Source organism: Acomys minous (genome assembly GCF_964271855.1).
Source record: "Acomys minous genome assembly, chromosome: 1".
NCBI lineage: Eukaryota > Metazoa > Chordata > Mammalia > Rodentia > Muridae > Acomys > Acomys minous.
Window position 1 is genome coordinate 106,528,926 of NC_140483.1, and position 19,338 is coordinate 106,548,263.

A 19,338-nucleotide genomic window follows, 5' to 3' on the forward strand; every position below is an offset into this window, starting at 1 on the left:
CAAATGAAAACATATCCCCTTACCTGATAAGGATCCGTATTCATGTCAAAGTATTCCAGAAAGCCGGTGGCAAACTCGCAGAAAAGAAAATTGTGCGTCTCGTTGACTGTACGCAAACACCAGTAGGTGTTATTGTTGGAGCTTGTGCACGCACAGAAAGACCCCACTGTTGGAGAGGAGAGAAAAAAATAGCACAACAGAAAGGATGAGCGACCTGCACCAGCTGGTTCCTCTACAGCCTTTATGGTTTCTGTCTTATAAGTGCCATGATTGGCTTTCAAAGACAAGTGCATCCTTTCCTCCACGCAAATTGCCTGTGAAATCTGAATATGAGGGGCCTCATTCAGGCTGAGGACCAAGGTCATGTTTCTGGCCACTAGGTTAGTTACTCTCCTTAATTCTGGAACGTAGTAGTCTCCAATATGAGCGGCTGAAGTACTGTGAGAAGATAGTAGAGCTGCTATTTACGGTATTTTTATCTTTTCTGGAAGAGGAAAACATGGTTGTTTCATAAAGCAACAGACTTAAAGCCCTTCCTTTGTTTCAGGGTCACACAGCCAGTGTCACCATTATGTATGGAGAAACAGTCTTAGACTAGGATGGGGCTCAGCTTGATGGACTTGAAGGTAGTTACAGAAGACTCTACAGCACTGTCAGTGTGTACGCAGGAGCATGCATGTGTGCGCGTGTGCATGTGCGTGTGTGCGCGTGTGCGCGCATGCATCTCTGTGTGTGTGCATGTATGTCTCTGTGTGTGTGTGTGTAGCTACATGTGTATATGTATACAGGACAGGAGAACAACTTTGGGTGTCATTCCTCAGGTGACACTCACCTTGCATTTTGAAACAGGTCTGGAACTCCCTAAAGCAGTCTACACCGCTTGGCCACAAGCTCCAGGGAGCAGCCTCTTTCTCTCTCCAGCAATGAGATTGCAGCCATGGTTACCAAGCCTGGCTTTTTTTATGGGTCTGGGGGAATAATTCAGGTCTTGGTTGTTGAATTGCTCCAAGACCTCTCCACGGTATTTTAATGTGCAATGGGATTTGACCACCAACATTTTTTGCACACAGAGAAGGCCCCTCTCTAAGTGTTTAAGAGACATCAACTTTTATAACAAGCTATTATTCATTCTTCTTTTTGTAAAATTAGGAAGGGGTAATTAAGGGCTTTTGTGAGTATGCTTTCTAGCAAAAATTCCTTAAAATGATTAGGGTAGGTACAGTAAATGGGATTTACCTCTGGTGTAAGATGCTTGGCTCTCTTAGCTTAGTTAGTTCTCAAAGGACTGTTAGGCATGTTTTTGTACCCATATCCACTTCCAGATGGGAACACTAAGGCCAGAGTCATGTAGCTGACAACTGGCAGCAGGGGCTCTGGTTAGAGGCTAATGTTTAGCTGTGAGACTACTGCCCTTTGCAATATTGCACACACTACATCTGGCCCCCAAGCTAAAGGGGATCAATACCTTAAACAGTGAATGAGAAGGGATTATGTTTTCAAATATTTTAATAGACCACTTAAAAACTGAAGGGGAAGTGCATCGTGCTTCACAAGCCAACCCTGTGGGCTGCAGCCTCCCCATGGCCGATGCCCCTCAGCAGGGCTTACTGGCTTCAGCTGGTGAATCCACACAGACACACTACCCTTGCTGCTGCTGTCCAGCTTATGGGTTTGGACCATGTAGCCCAGGCTTGCCTCACACTCATGAGCCTCTTGTTCCTGCGCCCTGAGTGCCAGGTGAGTGTGGACAACGGCAGGTGTCAGCCATGATGACACACGGATTTGGGGCTTGTTAGTCAGAACCCCCCCACCCCCCCCAATCCCCCTCCCCCCCACCCCCCCACCCCCCCATCCCCCACCCCCCCACCCCATTCTGTGTTCTGATCATTCACCTCTCCTCTGGCTCCGAAAAAGTTTTATAGAAGAGTCTCAGAAAATCGAGAATATTTTCATTTGTTTGATTTCTCATAGATAGTACTCTCGGTATGTCACTCACAATTTATATATTTCTTTTATATGAACATTTGGTTCACGCCTACATATTAAAATCCAGGCAACCAGAATTTTCTAACTTATGTAGAAATTTTCCAAGTCAATAATTTAAATGGGTTTTGAACTTGTTTCATAAAATATAGCAGTATAATCACTTCTGATTGCTCTGTACAAATAATTAATAGATCTCAAGGATGATAGAAATGTAAAAGTCTTATTTTAAAAAATGGCTGTTTAGTTAATGAAGGTATTAAAAATGGAAGATTTTCATTGCCTCAGCATACTAATGATGCAGTCCATTGAACCAGCGTCTGCCTGAGTCCATCTTTCACTTAGGTACCATTACATCCTTGCAGCCAAAATAAAAGCATCCCTTGGTGCACGGCATTAGAAGCTGTGGAAACTCCAGAGGTTAAATAAAAACTACCCTTAACATGGTTTTACTATTATCAGCAGTGCTAAGTTTTTTTATTTTGTAAATTTTTTTTGTTTTTGTTTTGGTTCGGTTTTGGTTTTCAAGACAGGGTTTCTCTGTGTAGCCTTGGCTGTCCTAGACTCACTCTATAGACCAGGCTGACCTCGAACTTACAGAGATCCGTCTGCCTCTGACTCCCAAGTGCTGGGATTAAGGGCCCCATGCCTGACTTGTACAATTTTTTTTATAATACACATGTCAAATTAGTATAGTCTTATACAAATAGCCTAATTAAATATGGTCAATGTGTCCATTTGTGTAACTTATATGGGCATATAATAAAAAGTGTTTTAACAGGGATGAAGAGATGGTTGGGCAGTTGAAAGCTCTTGCTATGAGATCCAAAGCACTGGAGTTCAGACCTCAGCATGCACGTAAGAAATTGGGCATTTCCCAAATGCTATAACTGTAGCTCCAGGTATCAGTGCCTTCTCTGACCTCCATACACACACCTGCATTCATTTAGACACACAGACACATAGACAGACAGAAACACACACACACACACACACACACACACACACACACACACACACACATGTGCGCATGTTTGCACAAATAAATATAATTTAAAATTTTTAATTGAGAATGAGGAAATGATGGAACGGGCCTAGAGAATACCATGCGGGCATTTCCTAGCTATGTTAGCGTTTTTCTTTTTAAGAGAAAACAAGACATCATTAGGAGGTCATTCTGACTCTGAAGAATGGTTAGAAGAAGTGAGGAGAGGATGCGGGAGGCCACGCAGGAGGTTGGCAGTGGCTGGGGTGGCCACTTAGTCAGGATGGTGGCAGCAGACTTCCTCCTGACACAGTCATGCAGTAAGCCACTCTTCCTTGCCCTTCAAGGGGTTTTCCAGGGCCAAAGGGCAAAGGAGCCTTGGGTGTTTCCTGCCACCGAGTGGAACAGGTTTACTGGGCAGAGTCAGCCTTAGGGAGCCTCTGTGTGAAACCTCAAGGAAGGACAAGGTATCATCAAACTAAAACACCAAACATTTCTAGAAATAAAAGCCAGGACACCTGCAATCCTAGCATTTGAGAGGCTGAGGCGAGATGATTGTAAATAGGAGGTCAGCTTGGGATACACAGTGAGACTGTATCTTTAAAAATCAGAACAACAACAACAACAACAACAACAACAGCAACAACCACCCCAGAGATTCTAAAGGAAAGCTTTTTTTTCCCCCTAGAAAAAAAAATGACTCAAGCACAGAACAATGTTGTGCTTCTCTTTCGGGCCACTCTATCCTGTGGGATGTTCCGCACCCCAGTGGGATGTGCCACTGAGGGACTTACGGTTCCAGAACGGGGCCGTCTGCCAGTGGTTGTTGTCATGTGTGAAGCAGGTGAGGCCAGGCAGGCTGCACTCTTCTCCTTTCCTCTGGCGTTTCTTCTCCTTCCTCTCCTTCCTCCTCCTGCGGTTCTCCTTGAAGAGCTGCAGTTTGCTGTCCACCTCCTGCGCAGCAGCCTCCCTAGACCAAGGCAAGGGATGCTTTTGAGGACTGGAAAACACTATGTGAAAAATAGAACTGTTGTTCTTCGCCTTGTACAAATGTGCACATGCAAGATGCACATAGAGGGCTTCAAATACAGCCAGTGTCATGGAGGCAAACCCACCCCGTGACAGGTCTCCTAGAACTTTATAAAACCTGACAGTTGCTTGTTTTTAAGCATCGATGGAAATAAAAGTGGCGGGAGTCAGTGCATCCTGCCAGCCACAACCTGTGGACATATGCTGTGACCTCGTGATAGCTCAGTACCTCACAGGCCGCCACGGAGTCAGAGAATGGTTTCATTGGGTCAGGTGGCTTGCAGTAGGTGGATTCAAATATCCTTTGGCAAACCATCCATGATTAATTTTTAAAATAAGTATTTTATCATGTTTCTTCTTGAAAATATTTAGTTTTTGAGAATCCCATCTGTGTGTACAATGGGATAGGATGTTATCTACCCTGTTTGCCCTCCTTCACATTCCCCCACAGATCTCCTTCTGTCCTGTTCCCAACTTCATGTCCTTTTCTTTATTCTTTAATAACCCACAGACCCTAATTCGTGCTAAAGCACGGGCCACCTACCAGTGGTCACAGCCCTAAGGAAGAATTATTCTCTGTCCTCATGATGCAATCAATTGCTAGTAGCTCCTCAGATAGAGGTGGGCCGCATGAGCACCGCCCTCACCATGCTAGCGCTTTGTCTGGTTTGATCTTGTGCCCGTAATCACCACTGCTATGAGTTCATGGGGGCAACAGCAATGTCAGTTTCAGAAGACAGCATCTTCCTTGTCATCTTCCAACTTTTACATTCTTTTTACTTCCTTTTCAGTTCCCTTAGCCTTGGTGGGTGTTTTCGTTTCTTTCATAGTTAAATTTTGTTGCTGTTCAAATGCAAAACCTTTCGTGCATACAACTTGGGCCATTGCTTAAATGTCCATGCGCTTCCTTACACCTTGAGAGGCCAGTACTACTGCAAGTTACTCTGCTGAACACCCTAATTTAGTTGGGATCTGTTACTCTCCATTGATTTCTACCAAAGACCATGCATGAAGGAGAATCTCACGCAGAATGTAGGCCTCCCTCCCGTCACTGTGGACAGTCCCTGAGTCCCAGCGCACGTGATGAAGTTACTCACTTGAAGGGGTGAAGATGGCTCTTTAACTTCTCTTGCCTTTTTACACCTTTCTCTTTATTGTAATAGCTGCCGGGCAGAGGAGTAGAATGTGAGTCTTACATATATAACCTTTCATTTGATTAAATGGCTCATCTCTCTCTCTCTCTCTCTCTCTCTCTCTCTCTCTCTCTCTCTCTCTCTCACACACACACACACACAGAGTTATACTCATTAACACACGGTCACACTCACACACACATAAACACTCACACACACACTGAATCACTCATCTACACATGCACACTCACATACACACTCACACATACTAAATCACATCCCCCCAATAGACTCACACACACACACACACACACACACACACACACACACACACACGGCGACAGGAAGTTATTCTTTTGTCACTATTTCAGCTTTGTGGGACTTGCTTGTGCCATTTGCCTAAGTGGGTGGCATATTTAATTTGACTTAAGCGGGTGGGAGGGGGGGCCAATGTGCCTTACAGCAATGCCTCCTGTACAGCGTCAGTGAAAGAGAGGCCAGCCTCAGGCCGCTGTCTCTGGCTCATGTGTGGGAGGAAGTGACCCTGGGACGCATGCTCACCTCTGCTCACCACAGCTACACTCCTCAGGCTTCCTTTTCTTTAGGTGTCCCCTCACTTCTCTCAAATTCTTAATTTTATCTTGCAGAACTTCAATCTGGAAAACAAATATTCATCTGAGCTTCTAAAAAAAAATCAAGATTTGTCTTGACAAAATACCGTCCACTTTATTTGCTGCACTGCAAAATTACAATGATCTCACGGAAGACCTGGGAAGAGCAAGGCATGGAACACACCCATGTCTATGCTCCAGTCAGTGCGCCACAGAAACAGTAACAGATACCTCGTTATAACTGAATACTTTTCTCATAAATATGCAAAAGACTATAAGATTCATCCCTTTCCCAACTCTTGCTCTCGCTAGGGGCCACCACTATGTCATTGGAGGAAGACAAATGTCTTGGTGGACTTCCCAGTTTTGAGGCAATTACAAAACATGAGGATATGAACACACGGAATGTCCCCCTAGTCGAAGTAGGGCCAGGGAGCGGAGCACACAGCCACGTGGGCCACTCTTTGTTAGTTTGTATGCCTGCGACGCTGGGATGGGCGCAGGGTCCCTGCTTATGGCAACCAAGCTCTCTATCACCAAGTTCTACCCCAGCCCCGATGCTGACCTCTTTATCGATGTAGGCCTTGTGGTCCTTCCACGCTCTGGCTGATTGGTACAGCTCTCTCTCGCAGTGGATTGTATCATTCGGGAGAATGAAGCATCTGCAAAGTCAAGGGCCAAGAGAAACAGGCTTATGTTCTAATACCAGGAGACACTAGGGAGAGCGAAAAGAACACAGCACCTTCCAACCTCTCCATGGATGTAAAAACACTGGGCTTAGAGCTGATTCCCCACACAAGGGTAAGTGAGAACGCGTCCCGGCCATGGCTGGATGAGGGACAAGGTCACTGCTTTGTGACAGGTTTATCCCCAAGAACCTTGTCATAGCTTTTCACATTCATCCTCCCTCTTGAACAGGATCCACAGCTTTGGAAATGTCAGTAAGTGCACGCAGAAAAGTGTGTGTGTATGTGTGTGTGTGTGTGTGTGTGTGTGTGTGTAGCTTTTCAGAGTCACGATGCAAAATGCCTTCTTGGAAGAAACATATCATTACAGCATTTTGCTTTAACAAAAATACCTCAGACACTCACTAACACTCTAATTTTCTGCTTTTGCTGTGCCGAGGACCTCACTGGAGTCTCTGGCTGCACTAGACCACCAGCTTCTTCATCTTTTTCTTTCCTTCTAAGACAGTCTCACATACCCCAGGCTGGACTTGAACTTCTGATCTCGCTGAACACCCGAGGCCTGGGATCACAAGGGCTTAGTTTACGTGGTGCTGGGATCAACTCCAGACTCCAGGCCTTATTCAGTTGTTTATTTATTTGTATTTTATGGCTATCAGCATTTTATCTGTGTGCGTTTTTGTGTACCAGGTGCATGTAGTATCTGTGGAAGGCAGAAGTGGGTGTTGGATGCCCTGACACTGGGCTTACAGACAGTGGTGGATCTCTGTGCAGATGCTGGGAACCAAAATCTGGGTCTTCTAGAAGAACGGCCAGTGCTCATGATCCAGCCAAACAAAAAGTGGAGCTCAGGGAGTCGTGTGGAAGGACTGAAGGAGCCAGAGGAGTTAATGACCCCACAAGAAAACCTGTAGACTAAACTAACCTGGGCCCATGGAGCCTCACAGAGACGGAACCAACCACCTGCCAAAGAGCATGCACGTGCTGGACCTGGGCCCCCTACACATATGAAGCAGATGTGCAGCTTGTTATTCATGTGGGTCCCCTAACAATCAGAGTGGGGACTGTCTCTGACTCAGTTGCCTCCCTTTGGATCTCTTCCAACATGACTGGACTGTCTTGTCAGGCCCCAATGAGAGAGGATGCACTTAAATTCTGCTGTGACTTTAAGTGCCAGGGTCGGTTGGTACCCAAGCAGGGGGCTCCCCTTAACTGAGGATAAGGGGATGGGGGAATGTGGGATGGAGTGGAAGGGTGAGACTTGGAGGAAAGGAGGGACGGGGGATTCAATCAGGCTATAAAATTAATAAAAAAAAAATAAAATGAAAATAAAAATGAAGGGGTGAGTATGGGCATGTTAACTAATAAATCAGGGTGCACTCAGGCTACCCCATGGCACCCTATGCTGATGACACTGTGGATAAAATGAAGATCTAATAAATTTAAAGAATGCTTCTTCATCAAGAGAGGAGATAAATTTGGAGAGGAACTAAAGAGCTGGGTGCATCTGTTAACCTGTGGAGATAGGTGTCTGCTTCCTGTCTGTATGATTTCCGAAACCCTTTTCTGCTCCCCCGAGGCAGGCAGGCCCGGTTTTTCTGTATGTCACATCCATTCCTATTCCCTGGTCATTTTCTAGAAGTTTCTTTGGGACCCACTGCCCTTCTTTAAGGGCCTGATTCTGTAATGCTCTAAATATGGGCAGGGAGGGGGAGGGGCACGGAGCGTGGGAGAGTCCCCAGCAGTTCCCAGACTTGTTTCCAGACACTTCTGGAGGTAATGACTTGGGAGAAACTCCACCCGTGCCTGTTAAGCTAAGCTATGACAGAACTGTGCTGTCTGGGGTCCCAGCTAGCTAGCCATAATATAAAATGGAGCCCAGTGCACATGTCTGGGTTTCTTAGGTTCTAGCTTCTTCTTCCTTCCTTGGCCCTGTGTGCAGGCAAGCCTCGGGACACTGCGTCGCTGAAGGATGCTACTTTTCACAAAGTGCACATGGGGATTGGACAGGATGTGAGGTAATACTGACCTCCACCCTGGGCACTACAAAAACAAGACTCACTTGTGTGTCACACGGAGAGTGGCAGGGAGCCCCACAGCATTGTTGCTGTCCGCCAGCATCTCATGCCTGACGTCACCAGCAGCAGCCTGGTGGCCTCCCGGTCCCTGGTGGCCCTCATCATGGCGTTTAGCAAGGCTCCTTGGTGGTAACACTTGCAATTCCTCTTCTTCCAGATTGATGTCATATATTTCACCTTCGAATTCAACAGACAGGGACCGCGTCTGCCGGGTGTGTACAAATCTGGGCTTGTACTCTGGAATGAGAGGGAAAGCCTTTAACACGGGATCAGCTGATGGGGATGGGAGGGGACACTGTCACCCTTTATTTTGGGATCTCAGAGAGGGACAGGCAGGGCAGGCTGCATTGCCATGGGTTGTCTTGGTGCCTGGGATAGCAAGCTCTTGTCCTGCTTGTATTCTGTGACAGATGTCACACTTTTCTAGCCTCGGGCCCTTCCTCTGTCAAGGGGGCTAGCAGGCTATAAACTCTCATATTTAGTTTTCAACATGAATGGCTAAGGCAGTTAGCACAGGAATGTGTATATATATATATTCCCTGTTATTTATAATAACCATCCTTTCCTTAGTTTTAGTTGTCCTTTGTACATTGTATATCTATCTTGAATCCAGAATCTGGAAATGCAAGTATTAAAACAATTATGAGATATCAAACTTGGGTTGGTGCCTCATTGCTGGATGCGTGGGTGTCCTCATTGTTGGAATTGTGGGTGTCCTTATTGCTGGATGTGTGGGTGTCCTCATTGCTGGATGTGTGGGTGTCCTCATTGCTGGATGTGTGGGTGTCCTCATTGCTGGATGTGTGGGTGTCCTCATTGCTGGATGCGTGGGTGTCCTCATTGCTGGATGTGTGGGCATCCTCATTGCTGGATAGAGGAGCAGACACCTTGGGTTTTGCCTGCTTTTCCCTGGGTTCTAGAGCCAGGATGAGCCATCTTAGCTCCAATCTCACCACTGTCCTGAGCTGCTTTTCCAAAAAGACAAACACTCCAAACACTTCATGTTTATACGAATACAGGGAGACAATCTAAAAATATTAAATTTGTGAGGGTTGACATTGACCACATAACATTTTAAACACACATGACAAAGAGTAAGGTCATGGTGTACCCATGACTATGGGGCACTGCCTAGTGCTCACTGCATCCTGGTTAAGAGGCTTAAGGTACAAACTCTGGCCTCTGTTTACACCCTGGGCTTCGCGATGCACACTCTTTATAGTCAGTTTGGATATGGACAAGGGATTCATGGTCCTAAAGTCCACTCTTCACACCACAAAAATGTCGGGTCTAAGGTACCCTGTGATTCTTTTGAACCACTTGTGTCCAATTACTGGACATGGGTACTTGTTTCCTAAATGACGCAGAAGGAACAGTTCTCACACTTTGCCACTAGGTGGCACCAGACTCTCATTCTTCAGTGGATGTTGGTCCGGTTTTCTCTAAGTACAATCATGTGTCAGTCACAGTTACCTGAGAGTTTTTATGAAAGAAATTATAGGCAGTAAGTATATGCCATACTGAGTTCAACTAATTCTATCCTGCCAGTCAGCACGATACAACCTTTTGAGAGCTTTTAAAGATACACATGCTCTAAAACATGAAATATATGCCTTTAAAAGCTGCTCATACCTTTCCTCTTAGGTTAAACACACGTGAACTGATACTTGAAGTTTAACTTTTGAGCAGCTTAAAGCAGACATATCAGAGCATTACCATGAAGGTAAAGTCAAATGGACTTAAGCCATTGGCCTCGCGGAATATCCACCGAAACCCTTTCATGTGTGTGGATGCTCTGTGTCCTATGCAGCGTTTATGCTAAGTTAAAATATTTGCAAGGTAAAGTTTCTAAACGATTCTTGCTATCTTACTTTAAACTGAACAATGATTTTGCTCTTTTCCTGAAATCTATGTATATCTAATTAGTGTGTGTGTGGGTAGGGGTAGGGGTTGTGATAGAGGATCCGCCTGTTGTTGTGTGTGGGGGTGGGGTGGGGGGGTGGATCACAAGGTTTGGCTTACTTGGTGTTCCCTGGTTCCTCAGGAGCTGCCTTTGATTCTTCCTCTGGCTTCTGCCGGGGCGATGATAACCAGGCTCCCTACAATGGCACTCTTTGTCTTTGTCATGCAAGCCGCGAGAGTAGAGGTTGCGTGTGTTCTGACGGACGGTGAGCAGGTCGCTGGGTCCCTTGCACTTGTGGATTCGAAGCTTGCCAGATGTGTCCTCGATACACTGCCAGTTCTGGAAAAGCCAGCAGGGAGCAGTTGGTGATGCTGGGCCAGGCGTTATGTGCTATAAGTATCCTAGCACTGCTTAGGTTCCCCCCCCCCCCATCCCTCCCTGGCAGTACCATTAAGGAGCATGAATGAAAAGGAACATGCTTTTAAGTGACCCCCGCAGTAACTCTACTCCTGGTTCTATTTCTGTTGTGCCAAGCACATAGAGATGGTAATGGAACCATTGGAAATCAGAACTGCCTCGATGACACTAGAAAGTGAATGGTGATAAATGAGTCCTCGGCACACAGACTAAACAGTCTTGAACGAACCATGGTAAAAAACCTTTCACGTCCCAACGCGGAGCCAGCTGTCAGAGCTGTTTCCACCAGTACGCCAAACCGTCCCATTTGTTCTGGAAAAACAAACTTACCTGCTTTGTTCTCTGCCTCTGGATTTCTAAAGCGAGCCTGGGCAGAGTAGCACGTGAGGAGGACAGAAAGGGATTTAATAGGAGGCCACTACAGGCAGAGCCAACTCTGGGTCTCCCAGGTACTGGCACACTCTTCAGGCTTTCTTTTGCTTGCCCTTACTCTTCTACCCACTGTGCAGGCCCACAGCATGCAGGGCACCCCAGGGAGCTGGTGTTCTCTTTCCCAGAAGATGAGATCAGGAGGTCACACTGGGGGTTCCTAGCTTCTGTTTTGTACAGAGCTGTGGGGATGTGGGCAGATTCCAGTTTCAACAATGTCTCTTCCCTCTGGGAGGCCTCTCAGAAGCTTCTCTCTATTTGAAAGGCCCAATATTTTTCCCTTTTACAACCCCTAAAGTGCTCACTCATTGGTTGGTGGCCTTCATTTGAAGTTGATCATCACTGATAAGCATCTGTACTGTTAAATATAACTGTTTCTCCCTCCCACATGCAAGTATTACCTGGGTGTGCCTATGTATTTATTTCTTTTTCTTTTTCTTGTATGTGCATTGGTGTTTTGCCTGCATGTATGTCTGTGTGAGGGTGTCAGATCTTGGTGTTACAGATAGTTGTGAGCTGCCATGTGGGTGCTGGGAATTGAACCCTGGTCCTTTGGAAGAGCAGTCAGTGCTCTTAACTGCTGAACCATCTCTCCAGCCCCCTCCTATGTATATTTCAACACACAGGTTTCTTAGCCGAGGCCAGGGCATATGCTCATGCTGGCTGTGTCACACGTGTTTTCAAACATCTTAAGATAAGTCTTGTCTTGTGGGCACACACCTTTAATAACAGGACTTGGGAGGCAGAAGCACTCTGAGTTCAAGTTCAGCCTGGTCTACAGAGTGACTTCCAAGATAGCCAGGGCTGGACAAAGAAACTCTGTCTCTAAAAACAGGTCATGTCTAAAAAGGATACCCACTCTAGAACCGTCTTGAGAATGTCACCTCTTCTGCCCCCTTTGGTAAGCCAACCATTGGGAGGTGTCTCGGAAGCCAAATTTCTAATGTGAGAAAGGAAAGTTTCGCTGCGGGACTTGTGGTATAGGTTTAATTATCAGAGCCATACTGGGGCTTCTGCCCCCCAGTCCCAAGAATATAGAACTCATTCTACGGTTCCACCTTAGCCCTGCGCACTCCTGGTGTTTCCGAATGATTATAGCGAGCCGCGTCAGGGTTGCTTCATCTCAGGGTTTGCCTGGAGAGCCTTGAAGGTTCAAAATCTCCATGCAGAAAAGCAGGTGGCTGAAGAGTGGGCCAATATCTACCAAGTTAGACAGGAGAAGGCAACACAGACCACAACAACATAAGGACTAAGTTGCACAAGACAACTTAAAACAGGCGACGAAGGAGCGGGAGAGATGGCTCAGCGATTAAGAGCACTTCCTGCTCCTCCAGAGGGTCCAGGTTCAGTTCCCAGCATCTGTACTGGGCATCTCACAACCACCTGTTCCTCCAGTTCCAGGGAACGCAACGCTCTACCCTCCCTAAGCACCGGGCACCCATGTGGTGCCCACAAACTCACATAGGCACAATACGTACACACACAAAGAAACCGACAAATCTCAAAGAGAAAATGAAGTCAGTTGATTCGGGTGGTTGATGCTTATCCCCTCAGCACTCAAGAAGCGGAGGCAGGAGGATTGTATGTCTGGGAGCAGTCTGGGTTGGAGGACCCTGTCTCAAAGAAACAAACATGCAAAAATATGAAATCAATTTGTTTAGGCCCAGCAGAGCCATGTCACATGAGTAAGTCCCAGCCTTGGCTGGATACTGGCACCTGTCACAGCTCCTAAGCGATTCTAAGGTGTTTTGTGGACTGCGTTGCAGTTTGAGTCCACGGGGAAGGAAGGAGGGACATATTTAAGTCTCAATAGCTCAGGTGATCGCGTCTTTGAAAAGGATACAGATGTTTGGGTTGTGTTGTGTGCAAGGAAAGATGTGTCTAAAAATGTGCGGATGTAATTGGCACGAAAATGATTCTGGCAGTTGGGTGTGGTGGCGCACTCCTGTAAATTCCAGCACCCAGGGAAGGAGAGGCAGGCGAATCTCTGTGAGTTCGAGGTCAGCCTGGCCTACAAAGTAAGTCCAGGACAGCCATGGTGACACAGAGAAACCCTATCTGGAAAAAAAAAAAACCCAACGAATAAACAAACAAACAAATGATTCTGGCAGAACAAAAACCGTGGCCTGAACGACGGGAGTCAGGCCTTGTGCTCTGTGTAAACATGAACAGCTTGCTCAACTTCCTTTCTAGTTAGTGAAGAAATGATTGAGTGTTAGACTCAGAGTCGGCTCCAAGGTTCTGCACGTAAAGCGAAGCCTAGCAATTTGCAGCGGCGCGATCCCGAGGAACCATCGCTAAGCTTGAGAAAGTGTTGTGAGGGACCCCAAAGAAGTTCTCCAAAGCTGAAAGACACTTTTCACTACGCGGTCACTGTACACCATATAGAATCCTTATTGTTGGTAAGTACTGACGAAAGAGCTAGCTTTTCATAGTTTGCAGTTTTGGGGGTGGTGATTCAGTGTACACGCCTGATAGGTCTGCTTCTGTCTAAAAGGCTGAGATGTAGCAGTCCACCTAGATAACCTCTATACCTAGCGTTTGCGCATGCGCATGGCTAAAGCCTGGAGGAGCAGGAGTGGGCGGCTCGGTTCATAGCCAAGTGCAAGCCCAAGAACGGCTCGAGTTTCGGCCACACAGAAAAATGGGGTCAACTTTAGTCCTAAAAAAAGGGCTGTCTGTGGCTCCAATCTATCATCTCTGAAACAAACAGCCATCATTTCTGAGACTTGGTCTCAGCTTCTGGGTTTCCATTGATCCTCCTGCCTCAGCCTCCGGCACCTGGGGCTGCAGACGTATGTCACCATGCCTAGCCAAATAGTAACTTCCAGCCCCTAGGCCTGTGTACAACCTTTCTGAATGCTCTCAGCCACAGCACATTAAAGGCTCTCGGGTTTTTCTTTTTCTTTTTGGCGTAGAGGAGCGGATGGCACAAGTAGCTTCTTGCAGCACACAAATGTGTGTATAAAATTTCAAGTGACCGCCTATTTGGAATCCAACCCATTTTGCCATCAGCCAAATTCCTCATGGATTTCCTGTGAAAGGGGGAGTGAGAGTTCCTTCCTGAGGAGTGAGTTGAAGAACTTAGTGTCTGGTACTGTTTCTCACACAAGGCCAAACACACACATACATATCTGCATGTATTGAACACACACACACACACACACACACACACACACACACACACACTTCCATACCACATCTACACACACACACACATCTACACACACACACACACACACATCTACACATACATTTAGATAAGGCATTATCCACAAAAATGTCAATTATTTATCCACCACGGACTTTCTGATGAAGTCACAGACCCCACTAGGTAGAGTAATTAGCCCAAGGCTCAGACAATCTTCCCAGGGCAAGCAAACCAGGGATTTTAATGAAACAAAATGACCACTTCAGTGTTCCTTATCACGACAACTTTTATGACTGCGCAGTAAAACCTCACAACAGCTGCTGCTAAAACAGTGGCTTCCCTGGGAGAGTTTATAGGTGAAAGCAGAGAAATGGAACTTTGAAGAGAATCATTCTGAAATTAAGACCACAAGCTGTTTAACGGCCCAAACAAGGTGTTTGCCTCTTGGCTCTGCTGTGAGGTGCAGCTCCAACCTGGGTGAGGCACCTGCTGAAGGAACAGGGAACTAACTGTGTTCAGCAAGCAGCCTTGTAGGAACCTGGCTGTTTCTATTGAGCCTTGATCTACTACTCATAGTAAGTCATCACTATAGGCACGTGTCTACGTCTGCACCAGCCATTCACGCCCCACACAGGCCACTCCTGCTTTCTGGAATTATAACTTTTTAATTCTCATTCTGCTCTCTGACTTATACGTTTGTGTCAAGAATTTATCATACACTTCCCCCTCAAAGGGTTCTGGATCCGTACAGTCAGCAATGTGCTGGATCAAATTTCATTGTTCTTTTAGCCTTTCCGACTACAGCGATTTGGAATTGGGGGCAAAGGCTATGTGCCAAGTTCCCGAATTGTTCCCCAAAGTCATCTCAGTGGTGGTTGTTTCTATCTGCCCGTGTGTGAATACCATCCAGTGAAGAAGACTGGTTGCTTTGGCACAAGAATACTATGTGCAGTTAGACTTGGAGGGTTGAGCCATACGAGAAAACCACCCTGTACCTTTTGAAAACATTTTCATCCATTACCATCTTTACTTCCACCATCAACACTGCCAAATGCTGGTTTGATGCTAGACACTGGTTCTGTAAACTTACACTAACTTATTCGTGCAGTCCTTATGACTGCACAGTGGGCTGCTGCTGCTCTCTCACCTATAGTCTGTCCTAGACATTGGAAGTGTGTGGTTTGTTTTTTTTTTTAAACATTCAGGATTAGCTGGATGGAAAGTTGTAAGTTATGGAAGCTGGGAAGTACACAGAATCTACTTCTTCACCTTTCTCTGTCCCACTGATCATGACAGCTGTGTGAGGGAGCCAGGCTGGGTCAGGAGAGGGAGTTGAAACAGACAATACAGAGACGTGGGAAGGATGCTGCGCTCAGTTCAAGCTCCCTTCCGTCTCTTGACACTGATGTGTCATTCCTGACACAGTTGGATGGGATGTGAACTTGATGAGTGCTAGCCATTTTTAACAGAGGTAAATACTGGGTTGAGTGTCTGAAAAACCTCAATTTAAATTGTCCTTTGCTTTTACCTTTATGGCTCTGAGCAAATGACAGAAGCTTCGTTTTCTTCCAGACGCTACATCTGGTAAAATAATACCTGCTTCTCTTAGTACTAAAGATGTGTTATAAAAATTATTGAGTGCAAAAAAATTATTGAGTGGTTTGAACTTTAAGGAGAAGATGTGCTACATGAACCCAGGCCAGGGCTATCAGATTTGATTTTAAAAAGAGCTTATCTTATCATTGGACAACTTATTTTCTGGCTAGAAATTGTGGAATATAACAATAGTTATTTAGTGGCAAAGCTCTGACTATTCTTTTCATTTCTAATTTATTGAGTGCATGTGTGCATGTGTGTGTGTGTGTGTGTGTGTGTGTGTGTGTGTGTGCATGTGTGCGCACATGCCATAGAACTTGGGTGGCGGTCAGAGGACAAGTTTCGAGAGTTAGTGTTCCCCTTCCACTATATGGGTTTCTGGGACTGAATTCTGAGTGTTAGAAAGAATAATAGGTGTTTATGCTCACTGAACCATATATATATTTGAAAAAGAAAGCTTTACTATGTACCCACAAGAATATTGAATTCCTATCTCAGGCCCTCCAAAGGCTGGCTCTACGTAGGGGGTGGGCTATCTGGCCAGAGGTAGATTCACACACCTCTGGGTTTGAGCTTAGACTTCCAGGTCTGTTCCAGTCAGTTGCCTTTGCCTTCTGAGCCTCAGTCTGTCTGTATGGAAATTAGGCATGGAACACCCAGCACTAACATTTCACGATGTTCTCACTCCAGGGCGGAGTGACCACTCCATAGTGATCATCAGCATTTTTACGTGTGGACCACATACGTTCTTCAGACTGCAGGCATATGGATGCTTTCATTTACACCTCAGTATATACTTGCCTGATTAAGCAAACAAGTGAAAAGAATGGGCTTAAGTTTTTTTCTCAAATGTCTCCTTTTGTTCAGGGAGTAGATAAAAGCTTGGTTTTATATACACATGCTAATTCTCCAAAGTGTGTCTACTTACGTGTCATGAGGCAGGTCCCATCATGTCCCCTGAGATGTAATTGGTGAGTCGTAGTAGTTTTGTGATAACTTGATTAACTTTTACACCAGTGTCAGCATCATAAAACCAGCTGCATGTTGGTGGCTATGCCCTGAAATTTTCAAAGCCAGTGGTGGGACTAGAAGGACCATAGAAACATCTCTGTCCGAACTATGGCTTAGCTCAAGCCAATGTAAAACTTTCTCAGAAGCGTGGACTAGATTTACGTGCCAAAGGGGTTTCAGCTCTTGTTTTCTTGAGTTGACGTGGAATGGGTGGAGGAAGGGAAGGCATAGAAAGAAAGGAGAGATGGAAAGGAGAAGTCTCAATGTAGGTAATCATGTGTATTGGGCAGTGCTGAATATGGGCAAAGTACGGTCCCAGCACCTTCAGCATAAACAGAACCCTGGACAGGCCAACAGCTGACAGCGTCTCTTCAGTGCTTGTCACGGTGCCTGACTACACATCAATCCACATAACCCTTACAGTAATCCCTGTGGCTGGCCCTGCCGTGTGCACACAACAAAGGCCCCGAGACAGTGGAGGACAGAGGACAGCCCAAGGGCATGTCAGCAGCAGCAGCCCAATCCCAAGGTTAGCGAAAGCGGTCAAAGAAGACCAAGAGCACAAGAGCTGGGGCTATGGTGGTGATGTTTGTAGTGGGAAGCCTTGGGATGCTGATGCAGGAGAACTCAGAGTTCAAGGTCAGCCTGGACTGTAGATAGGGACCTTGTCCATAGGCCAAACAGAAACAAACTCTCCCAGGTGAGAGCGATGTGCAGCAAGAACTTAGCATCGCCTTCAGATTTTACGCAAGAGTGTGTGTGTGCTTGTGTGGTAGCGGTGCGTGTGTGTGTGTGTGTGTGTGTGTGTGTGTGAGCACGTGAGTATACACACACACACACACACACACACACACACACACACACACACACATGCTTGGGGTAGGATTCCCAGCTGAGAGAGTGGTGGGAATTCACACTTTGTCTTGGATTAATGCTGAAACATGGAAGCAATGCAAACACATATGTCCATGTTGTGATAATTACTCCCTGCTGGTGGCTCTGTGCACACAGTCAAGGAGTCATGCCAAGCGTCTGGGACTGCAGCCGGCTTTATCCCCTGTCGTCTTCATAGAAACACAAACAACAGGTGAAGGTGCCTGGAACAACGGTGACAGCATGGGGAAATTACTCCCAGCCACTCCTCGGTTTCTGCACGTGAAAGTGAGAGCACTCGCTCCTCACAGGACTCAGCTTGGCTTTCTCCACTCTAGAGACAGACAAGCTGAGGGCCGGGAGGATTTAAATTGTTCAGGACACACAGCTAGGAAGCAGTGGCCAACCCATAGCTTTTACTCTCCATTCCTTTTTCCTTTAAGTAGGCTGCTCCATGCATTCACTATAACTACCTAGGTGACCAGGTAAAGATCAGGGCATGGCAGTGGGGGTAGACACTGTCTCTCGGGACTGAATGAAGGGAATGGAGCTGACAGTGTGGAGTTTTCTTTAGCACCCCATGAAAGGTCAGACATGAGGATGAAGGCTGTTAACCTTGGCAAGACGGGGCACAGGCAATGTGTGGATGCCAGGGCTGAAGAGCGAGCAACATGGTGATCCAAGTGCCGGCCGTGTGTGAAGCCCTAGGCTCAATACCCAGTACTAGATGTAGAAGAATGGAGCCAAACAAATCGGCTCTATCGTGAGCTGGCACCTGAGCTGGCACTCTGCTCACACACACGACCTTACTGTTCTGAGCTCTTTCCCTTGAAGCTCTCCAAAAAGGTAATTTTCAATATAACTCAATGGAAAGGCAAATGGGGAGGGGGCTGAGGACTCCGGAGAACATGAGGCTGACACCAGAGCTGAGCTCAGCCTCTAAAATTTTCTTGACGCTCTCAGATCCTTAAAAGATGGCTTGAGCACCACCAGTAGGCACCGGAATGCTTGTGGACACAGAGTGCTGGGCTCCATCCCATGGTACCTATCAGCAGGTCAGAGGTGGTGAGTTTATGTTTTGACGAGGTCCTAGGTGAGCCTGACCTTGCTGGTTCAGGGAGGTCACACAAGAAGCCATGAGATCACAGTAACTACTCATTAGTGCCACTGAGACACCAACGCCGAAGGCAGCCAGCCACCCCACACTTCTTCTAGAGCCCACTTCTTCCCATTGAAAGAATTTTTACAGGAAAAATTTCACTATCGGGGCATTGCCTAATTCCTTGTCCCATTAATTCAGGTGTTTCTAAAGAGGCAAGCTCCGACCTTCTCAAATATCCATACGAGGACATCTAAGACCAGACTGTTCTGCATAGAAAGCAAGCAAGAGGAAGGTTCTGGGGAGAGGGCCATCAAAGCATTTCACGGGAGCAAATCAAGTTTAGAAAACTTT

The 19,338-nt window shown here is 46.4% G+C and overlaps 1 protein-coding gene across 4 annotated transcripts in view; it reads right to left on the reverse strand.

Annotated features, from left to right (window-relative positions):
• The window catches only part of SULF1 (sulfatase 1), a 161,350-nt gene that overhangs the window by 13,031 nt on the left and 128,981 nt on the right, over positions 1-19,338 (reverse strand). For all 4 annotated transcript variants that reach the window (XM_084773252.1, XM_084773250.1, XM_084773251.1 and 1 more), the window contains exons 13-19: positions 10,528-10,747; positions 8,490-8,742; positions 6,307-6,403; positions 5,692-5,786; positions 5,095-5,160; positions 3,763-3,938; positions 24-166 (exon numbers count right to left, since the gene is read on the reverse strand). In XM_084773252.1, the coding sequence (XP_084629378.1) occupies positions 24-166; positions 3,763-3,938; positions 5,095-5,160; positions 5,692-5,786; positions 6,307-6,403; positions 8,490-8,742; positions 10,528-10,747 (1,050 nt within the window). The remainder of the gene's footprint in view (positions 1-23; positions 167-3,762; positions 3,939-5,094; positions 5,161-5,691; positions 5,787-6,306; positions 6,404-8,489; positions 8,743-10,527; positions 10,748-19,338) is intronic.